Source organism: Orycteropus afer, unplaced genomic scaffold (assembly GCF_000298275.1).
Source record: "Orycteropus afer afer isolate SDZICR_OR568_19922 unplaced genomic scaffold, OryAfe1.0 scaffold00440, whole genome shotgun sequence".
NCBI lineage: Eukaryota > Metazoa > Chordata > Mammalia > Tubulidentata > Orycteropodidae > Orycteropus > Orycteropus afer.
The window spans coordinates 1,593,458-1,606,237 of record NW_006922027.1 but is presented as its reverse complement, the minus strand read 5'-3'; the positions used below and the strand labels follow the sequence as shown (position 1 = coordinate 1,606,237).

At 43.6% G+C, this 12,780-nt stretch overlaps 2 protein-coding genes across 2 annotated transcripts in view; both read right to left on the bottom strand.

Annotated features, from left to right (window-relative positions):
- Positions 1-7,282, bottom strand: part of PYGB (glycogen phosphorylase B) — a 143,856-nt gene extending 136,574 nt beyond the window's left edge. The window contains exon 1 of the mRNA XM_007954176.2: positions 7,040-7,282. Within this exon, the coding sequence (XP_007952367.1) occupies positions 7,040-7,282 (243 nt within the window). The remainder of the gene's footprint in view (positions 1-7,039) is intronic.
- A 1,815-nt stretch (positions 7,283-9,097) lies between these two features.
- LOC103208468 (AP-1 complex subunit sigma-2) lies at positions 9,098-10,106 on the bottom strand. The gene is made up of 3 exons (XM_007954175.1): positions 9,727-10,106; position 9,343; positions 9,098-9,190 (listed from the first exon to the last, which is right to left on the bottom strand). The coding sequence occupies exons 1-3, from the start codon at positions 10,104-10,106 to the stop codon at positions 9,098-9,100; spliced, it is 474 nt and encodes a 157-aa protein (XP_007952366.1).
- Positions 10,107-12,780: the final 2,674 nt, after the last annotated feature.

The following is a 12,780-nucleotide window of genomic DNA, read 5'->3' as shown; positions in this document are numbered from 1 at the left end:
CCCAACAGAAATAACCTAGGTGGGCGACTTTAGCAATCAGGATCTCCTCAGTTGCTAATAGCAATTCCCACCTTGGAGTTTACAAAGACTTATGGGTAGAAAAGCCACACTAAATAATTTACTACACTGCAACTAGCAAAGAAATCTCTGAAAAGGAAATCAACACCATTTACAATAGCTACCAAGAAGGTAAAATATTTGGGAATAAATCTTACCAGGAACAAAAAAGACATATACAAAGAAAACTACCTAACACTACTTCAAGAAACTATAAGAGATCTACATAAATGGAAGAACATACTATGATCATGGATAAGATGATTGAACATTGTGAAAATGTAAATACTACCCACAGCAATCCATCCATTCAATGCAATCCCAATCCAGATTCCATTAACAGTCTTTAAGGACATGGAAAATCCAATTACTAATTTTATATGGAAAGCAAAGAGACCTGGATAAGCAAACCACTACTGAAGAAGAACTAAGTAGGTCTCACACTTCTGGATTTCAAACCCTACTATATAGCCACAGTAGTCAAAATAGTCTGGTATTGGTACAATTACAGACACATAGACAAGTGGAACAGAATTGAGAACCTAGAAATAGATCCATTCACCTATGGTCAGCTGATCTTTGACAAAGAGCTGAAATCCATTCAATGAGGAAGAGATAGTGTCTTTAAAAAATGGTGCTGGCAAAACTAGATATGCATCTGCAGAAAAATGAAAAAGATCATACCTCATACCATACACAAAAATGAACTCCAGCTGGATCCAAGACTTAAATGTGAAACCCAAAACTGCAAAATTCACCAAGGAAAAAATATGGACAAATTTAGGGGTCCTAATTTAGGGCATGAATATACTATCAAGCATAACCCAAAATGCACAAACAGCAGAAGATAAATTAGATGATTGTGACTTTCTTAAAATTAAATTTTTATGTGCTTCAAAAGTCTTCTCCAAAAGAGAAAAAATATTTGGCAATGATCTATCTGACAAGGGACTTATCCCTAAAATTTATAGAAAACTCCAACACCTCAACATCAAAAAGACAAGCAAGCCAATAAAAAATGGGCAGAAGACATGGACATGGAAGACCAAAGAAGATATTCATGTGGCCAACAAGCACATGAAGAAATGTTTGCAATCATTAGCCATTCCCACTTCCACTGCCGTTGAGTCAGATCCGACTCATCGTGACCCTTCCTTGGGTTGATGAGGTAGTATCACTATGGAAGTAGATTGTCCAACCTTCTTTCCAAGGAATGACTGGTGGGTTTGAACCACCAGCCTTCTGGTTAGCAGTCAAATGCCTTAGGCACTATGCCACCAGAGATGCAAATAAAAATGATGAGATACCATCTCACCCCAGCACTAATAGCAAAGCATAACAAGACAGAAAATAATAAATGCTACCAAGAATGTGGAGAGACTGGGAATCTCATACACTGCTTGTGGGACTGTAAAATTATACAACCACTGTGGCCATCAGTATGGTGATTCCTTAAAAAGTTGGAAATAGAAAATACATTTGTTCCAACGATCCCATTACTAGGTATATATCCTAAAGAATTAAGAGCCACAACATGAACAGATATATGCACACCCATGTTCACTGCAGCGCTATTCACAATAGCAAAGAGATGGGAACAACCTAACTGTCCATCAATGGAGGGATGGATAACCAAACTATGGTACATACACACAATAGAATATTATATAAAACATTAAAGAATAATATAGACTCTGCAAAACACCACATATCATGGATGAACTTGGAGGGCATTATGCTAAGTGAAATAAGTCAATCAAAGAAGGACAAATATTATATGGGTCCATTATTGTAAAAAGTCAAGGAAAGGTTTATATATGGAAGGAAACTTTCTTTGTTGGTTACCAAGGAGAGGAGGGAAAATTCTTAGATAGGTAAGAGACAAGTATTGATTTGGGTGAAGGGAAAGACAAAATACCAAATGCGAGTGACCAACACAATAACACTAAGGAAAAGGAAGACACAGGTGCACAAGAGGTACAGACAACAAAAATAAACCCTTTTACATATGAAATTCTGCATTGTCAGTGATGGAACAAACATGAATCTCTGGGTAAACAAATGGATAAAGAGGCTGAATGACCAGGTATTTCTAGGCAAAAGGAAATTATAGTAGTTAAGGTTACGTGTCACCTTGGCTGGGCCTGGTTTTGAGTGGCTTGGCAGCTAGATGTAGTATTCCTCATGATGAGACTGGTAATCAATTCCATTGTGAAATCTACTGAAAGCAGCTAAGTAGATGCCTTAGGGATGTGGTCTGCTCTCAGTATATAAAGAGAAGATTTAGGAATGGTGTATAACTTTTGGCATGCTTGAATCCTGCATGTAGCCAAGCCTTCATTTAGCAGCCTGCCATGTTTCCTGCCAATCTTGGGACTGTCTCTGGACTTGAACTAGTGACCTGCCATGTCATGTGGTAATACTGGGATTGTCATTTTATGTGTCAACTTGGGCTTGTTAGCCTCAGCAGCCAGCAGCTACCTGAGTGAAGAGACACTTCTAGTTCTAGGAGGCCAGAGGCAAGAGGCAGAGCTGAAGCCCAAGGTCGAGGGGCTTTTACCCAGCCCTTAGAGCCTGGCACTTTGAACTCAGACTTCTAGCCTCCAAAACCTTAAGAGAATAAACTCCTGTTTTTTAAAGCCATCTCATTTGTGGCATTTTCTGCTAGAGCAGCACAAAGTAACCAAAACAGAGGAATACACCCATGACCATATGAAGGCCGGCAGAGGATACGTCTACATGCCTATTTGTATGTGCTGTAAGAATATTCATATACATAGAAATAATAGGGGGCAAAGTTATGATAACTACTTAGACACAATCAACAACCCTGATGGAGCAAATTGTCGGACCTGTGGGCTCAGGACTATGGTTGTGGGGGACATCAAGCTCAACTGGCATAATATACTACACAAAAACATTGCTCTATGTCCTACTTTGATGAGTAGCAACTGGGGTCTGAAAAGCTCCCAAGTGGCCGTCTAGATGCAACACTTGGTCTCTCTTTGTCTGGAGCAAAGAAGAATGAAGAAAACCAAAGATGCATGGAAATAATTAGTCCAAGGAATCAGTGGACCACATGAACCACAGCCTGTATGACCATGAGACCAGCAGAACTAGATAGTACTTGGCTACCACTGTCAACCACTCTGAAAGGGATCAGTGCAGGAGATCCTGGATAGAGTGGAAGAACAATGTGGAACAAAACTCAAAGTCATGAAAAAGACCAGGCTTACTGGTCTGACAGAGCCTGGTGAAACCCCCAAGACTATGGCCTCTAGTTACTCTTCAGGCCTACAATTGAACTCACTGCCGTGGCTTCCAGCCAAACTATGTTGTTGTTGTTATGTGCTGTGGAGTCGGACCTGACTCATAGCAACCCCTCCTTGGGTTTCTGAGGCAGTATCACTACGGAAGTAGATTGTCCCATCTTCCTTCTGAGGAATGGCTGGTGGGTTGGAACCACCAGGCTTCTGGTTAGCAGGCAAGTGCCTTAGCCACTATGCTACCAAAGCTCCCAAACTATAGGCAGGCATATAAGGTGAACGTTTATGTCAAGTACACTCATTAGAACAAGCAATCATGGGAAAATAGAAGAACAGTATTTGCACAGGGAGATAGTTCAGGAAGCAGGAATGCATAGGAAAAAAAAGACACAGAAGAGGTGGCTGCAGGGAGGAAGTAGGAAGAGAGCTGTTACATTGTGGGCATTGCAGTCAATGTCATAAAACAAAACATGTGTATGAACTACTGTATGGAAAATGAATTTGCTCTATACACTTTCACGCAAATCACAATAAAAAAATAAAAAATAAAAAGAACAGAAGCACATTTGAATTTATGTCAAGACTCAAAATGGATTTAAGGCTCCCCCTATAGAACACAGCCCATATGCAAACCAAGTACTTTAGAATGTAAGCTCAAATGCACCACCAAGAATAGGTAAGGAACCTTCCACTCTAAGCTGTATGGCTTCTTTAAAAGACAACAGATTCTATCTGTAGCCACCACAGGAGAAAAAAATCAGACTTCTCAATCATGATCAAAGCTGTTTTGCTAGAGGGATTATATCTTCATGAAAGGTCATTTCTGATAACACCAGAACCCATTCCTGGCCTTTTCAGAATCTAATTATACATAAACAATAAGTCCAAAGATACCCTGAAAGAAAAAGAAATTGACATATTACTTTGATTTTAAGTGGTTTTTCTTACACAAAAAAACAAAATTAACCGTAAAAAAGCCTGACCCAAACTGCAAAAGTACTAACTTATTTCTTTCACCAGAAACTGCTCTGCAGCATTGTCATTTGTCTTTTTCAGCTAGAAAAGCCTTAACACCCATTACATCCTGATTCAATGAAAATGACGGTGAACTTCCCCAATTTTAATTCAAGAAGTCACAAATGGGTAAAGGACCAAACATTCAGGAGTTACTTTTTAATGTTAATGACAAGTACTAGGTATCATGGAAACTTGTATTAAGAAAATTAAAATTCTGTGAAATCTCAAGTCCCCAGGAACATTCCCATTTTCTAAATTGTATAGGGAAACTCTCACTCCCCAAATCTGTAAGTTGTTTATTAAATTATGAAACAAAATATATATATATTCATTGTTGTTTTGAGCTAACTCAAAGATTTATTTTTAACAATTCTAACTAGCCTACTTTGAGCCACTTGTTTTTAGAAACAAAACTATCTCCCTGCATGCAGAGTAACTGCTCAGAAAAAAATTATGTTTTAATTGCCTTATGTTTCGGTTATCTTTAACAGTGTCCCAGTCCAACTCCCGGGACTCCTTGAATATGCAGTCATAGGTGAACCCTTGTCCTCTGCTGTACTGACAATAAAAATGATGTTGCAAATCAAAGCTGCTTCCTTAGCAGGAATACAACTACCTCTTGGCTGGTTTCCCTGGCAAACTACTCTCAAGCCCTTTTTGTAATAACCTATTTTAGTCATTTAGTGCCACTTCTTTCTATGTTGCCTTGCATACTAAATATGAAGAGGCCCAGTGGGTATTCTAAATCTTTCCTTCCCACCATCGCTATCTTAAAAATGAGACCACCCCCAAAAATGTTTGGAAATGTAATCAATCTCACTCTTGGCAATTATTAAATACATCTAAACACCCTACAAAAACACTCTAAAATACCATCAACAGTTACATACTTCAAATTAGATATTTGCTAACTGGCTTCAGGCCTGTACTTGTCCTTTCTTCCACTGTTCTCAGTTTACCTCATTTTTGTTTTGGCTGCCATGCAGTCGGTCCTGACACATGGCAACTCTATGCACAATGGGTTGTGCATGGCAACTTCTTGAGCAATGGAATTGGACGATGGTGATCCATAAGGTTTTCATTGGTTAATTCTTGGAAGTATATCACCAGGCCTTTCTTCCTAGTCTTAGTTTGGCCTCTCTGCTGAAACCTGTTCAGCATCAGAGCAACAAACAAGCCTCCACTGACAAACAGCAGTGGTTGCACATGAGGTATACTGGCCATGACTCAAAAGGGTCTCCCACATGGAATGCAAGAATTCTGCCACTGCCCCGCCACTGCCCCCTCACCCTAGTATAACAAAGAGGGCAATATTTTCTATGGTAAAGGGCAAAAACAAGTGGCAGCAGCGGGCTGCCGAAGACTATGACATGCCTACGAGACTGAACCCTACCACTGATATTGTAGAAGCATACTATTTATTGGCTTGGAAAGCTGTTTCTGAGTGAAAAAGTTACAAATGTCTATGAATGAAACATGAAAACCACAAAATTGCTTGTATAATAAAATATTATTTATTTATTTTTTAAAATATATGTGTACGTTTATAATGTGCAGTTCAGTCGATTCAAGCTCACAGCAACCTTAAAAGAGACAAGAAATGCCACACAGGGTTTCTTAGGCTATAATCTTTTAAGGAAACAGATCACCAAGTCTTTTCTCCCAGAGACACTGGTGCATTAAAACCAATGACCTTTCGGTTCTGCCAAGCACTTAACCATTGCACCGCCAGGGCTCCTTTGCATATTTAGAAAGAAAAAAAGATCTGAAAGGGCATACACCTATATTTAAACATGGTTAAGAGAAATGGGGAGTGTCAGTGAATTTTCTTTAACCTATTTAGTGTTTTTCTACTACAAACAAAAATTTCTGCAAAATTCAAAATTAGTAATATTTACTCAAATAATCTCTGTGAACTTTAAGCAGGCAGAAATCTTTGAAGGAAGGTGTGGAAACTGAAACAACAAAGCTTTCTTCGAGGGCTCCACCTCTGCTTCTGACCGTTTCGGCTTTATCACGCATCCTAATCGATCTTCTAATCAAGCCTAGGCCAAAAAAAGCCTACAATTCCCTACAGATAACTGAGCTCACCCCCTTTCAACACGTAAGAGTTGTCTAGGCCTGGTTCCAGCCTCCTTTCTGCTGCTGCAGAAATAAATAAATAAATAAATAAAAGCTGGGGCTGGGCGGCGGGGGTGGCGAGGGACGGAGGTGGGGCGGGTACAAAGGGAGGAAAGGGCAGGAGACCCTGCAGCCCTCTCAGATGCACCTAGAGAGGTTCCAGGGCAACTGGGGACCCCAGAGGGCATGGTTTCTTGTAGAAGGATCCCCAGCTTGCGGGGAAGGACTCGGCTGGTCCCTGCCCGGGCTGGCGCAAACTACCGGCTCCTGTGAGTCCCACTTTATGAGGGTCCTTGTGTGGCGACGGATGAGGCAGACTGCGGCGCGTCCCCAAAGAGCGGTCCTCTTGGCCAGGGGCCAGTGCCTGGACCACTGTCGGGCTGAGACGCCGGACCAAGCGCCCTCAGACTAGACCTACATCGTACAATGCCTGTGCATGCTACTGGGGGCTGGGATGGGTGGGTGGGGGGACACCGCTGTACTCTTCCAGGGTCCCCGGACGCCACTGCCACAGGAGCACTCACAAGGAGGGGTCTCCGGCCACCACATGGTGCGACGAGGGTTAGCGACGGGCTCACCTTGGGGTCACGCTCGTAGTAGTGCTGCTGCGTGCGGATCCAGCGGCCCACCAAGTGGTCACGTACTGTGTGAGCCAACGCGAAGAAGTAGTCGCGGGGAGTGGCCACGTTGCGGTCCTTAACCAGCGTGAAGTGCAGATGCCGGTTGAAGCTCTTCCGCACTTCAGCCACGTCTCCCAGCCCGGCCAGACCACGCACACTGATCTGCTTCCGCCTCTCGCTGTCCATCACCGGCTTCGCCATCGCGCTGGCTGTGGAGAACCAGGTGCAGACAAAGAAGGAATATAGCAGCGAGGCACTGCTTAAGATGCTGCAGCGGCCGGGATACCCAGGGCTGCCCTGACGGCGGTGCCACGGCCAACGCCTGCGCAATGGGCTGTGGGTGGGAGCTTGGAGGGGAGGGCGGGGTCTATGGAGGAGTGATGGTCCCTATGGGGCGGAAAGTCTGGAGGAGGGTCGGGATAATCCCCTGGAGGAACCGGCTCCCGGGAACAAGCATAAAACCTGCGATTCGAACCCTCGCTGGGCTGTTGTTGTTATCTGCCTTTCAGTCATCTCTCCAACTCATAGCGAGACCACGCGCAACAAACAAAACACTGCCCTGTCCTGTGCCAGCCTCACGATCCTTGCTATAGTCGCTGGGCTGGATCAGCAGAAAGCGGAAGAGAGTCATGGGCGGAAGGATTCCGGATTCCTAAAGTCCTGCAGCCCCAAGGCAAATGGGAAGGAAAATCCTGCCCTCCTGGGGCTTTCTGGAGGGCATGGCCCTAGCCGGAGTGCCTTGGGTGGTAGAGTGGGGCTGAGTTCTGGTAAACGTTAAGGGAAATAGAATACAAGCTTGAAAGCCACCCTCCATCTCCTGGCGGACCTAATCTCCTGGGTTGCATAGGAGGCACCTGAAAATAGCAGCTGAGAAAGTAAAAATAAGGCATTTGACTGCTAAACAGAAGGCTTGGCGGTTCAAACCCACCAGCCACTCCTCGGAAGGAAGGTTGGGGAGTCTAGTTCCGCAGAGATACCGCCTGGGAAACCCAAAGTGGGGTCGATCTGAGTCGTAATGGACTCCGTGACAGTGAGTTTGGTTTGTTTGGTTTGTTGTTGTTGTTATGTGCCGTCAAGTCGGACCGACTCATAGCGACCCCCGCCCCTTGGGTTTCCGAGGCAGTACCACTACGGAAGTAGATTGCCCAACCTTCCTTCCGAGGAGTGGCTGGTGGGTTTGAACCGCCAGCCTTCTGGTTAGCAGTCAAGTGCCTTAGGTACTGGGAAAATGAAAATGCCCTGTGTTCAACAGTCAGCTATGGCAGACCTGGTGGAGCCAGCTGCAAAGTTCTCCGGAGACCACGTTTTCCCAAGGACAGATGCAGCTGCAAAGTGTCATTAAGACCCCTTCTCTGAGTGACTACCACTTTCTTGCTCACTGGGAAATCTTGTTACCTAAGAGCACAAACTGCCAGACACCTTGCTAGTGGAAATTACAAAGGAAAGACAGAAACATCCATGCCTGCCTGGGGGAGTCTAACTCACTTTGACACAGAGATACAGCCCGGATTGCAACCCCGTGCAGAGCTTCAGAGAAGGGATTTGCAGACTCTTTTTAGCACCTCTAACACTTTTCCCAGTGAAGCAGTACCTGGTTCCATTTGCAGACCAGACCCGGTATTAAGCCAAATGGAAACACTGCTTCAATTAAATGTCACTTAAACTCTATACTCCATGCCCCCAAAATCCCTTTTCCTTTGTTCTATATATGTTGTTGTTATGTGCTGTGGAGTCGATGTTGTTGTTATGTGCTGTGGAGTCGACCCGACTCATAACGACCCCCCTTTGGGTTTCTGAGGCAGTGTCACTAGGGAAGTAGATTGCCCAACCTTCCTTCCGAGGAGTAGCTGGTGGGTTTGAACCGCCAGCCTTCTGGTTAGCAGTCAAGTGCCTGAGGCACTATGCTACCAGAGCTCCCCCTAGTTTGTGCTCCTTCCTCCTACCCCTCCCCCTACTCCTACCCCTCCCCCTCCAGTGTGTGAAATACCACAAGGAGTCATCAACAAGGGAGGAGTGTTATGTCAGTCCAATTTCTTCAAGAACACTACGTGGGGTTTCAGCTTCCTCCTGCCTCAGATCTGCCTGCTTAATTGCTTTGAGGACATTTTTCTTGTGTAGTACCCAGGCTGTAAAGGAGATGCTCGGAAGAGAAGAATATGCCAACCCACGACAATGCAAATGCAATAGGACAGTTCATTAGCTAACTTAAGTTAGGGTCTTTGCCCTTACCAGGTCAGTGGCTTAAGCAAAAGACCCCGTACCCTGTTTCTTTCACCAATTTATGGAACAATATGGGGAGGGGCAGCACCGGGGCGAGGGGGTACAGGTGATTGGTTGTTGCTAAGGGATTTAGGGCAGTGATCTAAGATGTTGGGAACGTAAAGAAACTCCCCGGCTCCAAAGTTCACTTGGGAAAATATTACCTAGGGAGAGACTTCCAGGAGCCAAGTAAATCTCCGATACGTGCTGAATCCGGATGGCTTTTGTGATGCGTGCCGAGTTCGGAGGAAGTTCCTTGATACCTGCTGAGACCGGAGGGCGGATAAAGGCCCTAAGGAGTCTAAAAGTTCTGTTTGTAATGCTGACACTAAAAGGTTTCTGGTTAAAGATTTTCCTGGAGGCTATTAGAGTTCTCAAACTCACACTTGGATGTTCCCTGAACTTCCGCTCCCAAAAGAAACTCATTCAAAATAAAATATGCCTTCTCAAAATTAAAGATGATGTCAAGTTCACACACACTGCCAAAGTACTTGTCAAGTAGTTCCACATAACGATGAATTATATCCAGGGTAATTAGTTCATTGTCCTGATCCGCAATAGCACAGCAAAAATACAGACTAGCATATCTTTTGTAAACAACCTTCAGATCTCGCCACTCAAGAAAGCTGCACATTTTAGGCTGAGGTGCTAACACGGTTTGAACAAGTTCCCTTGTGATCTTTTTCTTCTCTTTGTCTGACAGTGGGACAGACCATTTCTGCAGTCGCAGCTTTCCCTGACGACTAAAAAGCAACATAAACTGCATTGTGGCCGCGGGTCGCTGGCAGCGGCGACTAAGGGGAATCCCCTGTTGCTCGGCAGGCGAGGAGCATCAGCCCTGTTGCTGAGGGGCTGGGACCGGTTTGGAGAAAAGCCAATTCATACACATTTTGTTTCATGTCATTGATGGCAATTTCCACGCTGTAACATTATTCTTCCCAGTTCTTCCCTGTGTTTCTTTCTATTCCTCCTCTCCTAACCTTTCCTGCTTCTAAACTTTGTCCTTGGGCAAACGCTGCTCTTTTAATCTGGAATGGTTGATTGTTCTAAGGAGGGCGTGCCTTCCTAGTGTTATTGTTTACCTTGTAGAACTGTCTGTTGTTTGGCTGAAAATTGAGCCACAGGAGTGAGTTCAGTTCTAGGTCATACAGGTGACTTAACAGCCAAAGTCTAAGGGGTTCCACCAATCTCTATCTGACCAGTAAGCCTTATCTTTATGATTTTAAGTTTTGTTCCACATTTTTCTCCACTCTATCCAGGACCTTCTAATATGATCCCTTTTTAGAGCAATCGGTAATGATAGCCAAAAACCAAAACAAAAACAAAAAAAACCTCACTGCCCTTGAGTCAATTTCACTCACAGTGATCCCTCCTCGGGCTTCTGAGGAGGTTTCTCTATGGAAGTAGACTGCTTAATCTCCTTCCAGGCCTCACCTAATTCTTCTGATTTCAGGGTCATGGTGGCTGAGCTTTGTGTGGTCCCTGAGTCTTTTGGACTAATTGTTTCCATGTGTCTTTGATTTTCTTCACTCTTTGCTCCAGATGGGGAGAGACCAAGAGTTGGACCTTAAATGGTTACTCACCAGTTTTTAAGATCCCAGTCAATACTCACCAAAGTAGGATGTAGAACATTTTCTTTGTGGACTATGTTGACCTTGATGTCCCGTAAGACTATGGTTCTGAATCCCCAGGCCCAGTGACTCATTCCCTCAAGGTGCTTGGTTATGGCTAAGGAATTTTCATAATTATATATGTTCTATACTCATGGATATATTTGCAGCATATGTAAATACATATGTAGAAATATCCTCTGTCAAACGCATATATATATTCATTGGAATAGTCCCATTCTCCTTCCATAGCTGTTCAGCTAATATGTCTATCTATATATCCACTATTATTGTTTTATTTATTACTAATATCCACTATTGGGAGCTCTGGTAGCATAGTGGCTAAGACACTTGCCTGCTAACCAGACGGCTGGTGGTTCAAACCCCCCAGCCACTCCTTGGAAGGAAGGTTGGGCAATCCTACTTCCGTAGTGATACTGCCTTGGAAACCCAAGGAGGGGTTGCTATGAGTCAGGGACGACTCGACGGCAAAACAACAACAACAACAATATCCACTATTATTGTATTATTATTATTATTATTATTACTGCCATTGCAGGTTTGTTTAAGTATCAGTATGTATTACTTCTGTTGTCTTTAACTCCTACACTGCTCCCAGAGTCTTCCTTTGCCTTGATCATTTTCTGCTGACCATCCACGTTGTTTTGCGGATCCATCATTGTTCTTTAATGTTGTGTAGTATTGTGTGTATGTATCATAGTTTTTTTATCCATTCATCTGTTGATGGGCATTTAGGTTGTTTCCATCTAAAAAGACTGTGAATAGTGCTGTGATGGTATCTTCTTGTCAAGCTTTTGGACTCACTCCTATGTGTACTTCTCTGTTGGTATTGTTAAGCCAGCAAGATTGGATTTTGGTAACTTTGAGTGACTGTGGGGATCGCTGCAGAGGCTACCAAGTCTGGCTGCATGCTCTGCAAAATCTGAGAGTGACTTGGCAATTCCTGAGAAAAGTCATTAAAATATATGTGCATGGTTGTGCATGTATCTATTCATGTCACAGCTTTTGTTTCTGTAGGATACAGACCTTGTAGTGGGATTGCTAGGTCATATGGTATTTCAATTTCCAACTTTTTAAGGAAATGCCATACTGTTTTCCATAGTCATTATACCATTTTACAGTCTCACCAGCAGTGAGGCTCCAGTCTCTCTCCGCTCGTCAGCATTTGTTATTATCTATTTTTTTTTTTTTGTCTTTGCTATTAATGCTGGGATGATTCTTATTGTTATTTTGGTTTGCATCTCTCTAATGGCTAACCAGGAGCTCTGGTGGTGTAGTGCCTAAGGCATTTGACTGCTAGCCAGAAGGCTGGAGGTTCAAACCCATCAGCCACTCCTTGGAAGGAAGACTAGGCAACCTACTTACATAGAGAAACTGCCTCGGAAACCCAAGGAAAGGTCACTATGAGTTGGAACCGACTCAATGGCACTTAGCTTAATGGCTAACCAAGGAGCTCTAGCGGCATAATGCCTAAGGCATTTGACTGCTAACCGGAAGATTGGCGGTTCAAACCAGGCACTCTGCAGAAGGAAGACTGGGCAATCTACTTCCATAAGGATTTACCACCTCAGAAACTCAAAGGGGTCACTATGACTCGGAATCGACTTGGTGGCAGTCAGTTTGGTTTTTGGAATGGCTGACGATTACAAGCATTTCTTCATGGGTTTGTTGGCTGCCTGAATGTCTTCTTTGGTGAAGTGTCTGTTCTTGTCCTCTACTGATTTTTTTTAATGCATTTTATTGAAATATAATTTATGTACACAAAACTAAAGTGACATGGGTCAATGCATTTTTTTTTTTTTGGCAGTG

Coding starts and splice junctions, on each gene's coding strand:
- LOC103208468 (XM_007954175.1), bottom strand. CDS start 10,106: ATGCAGTTTATGTTGCTTTTTAGTCGTCAGGGAAAGCTGCGACTGCAG.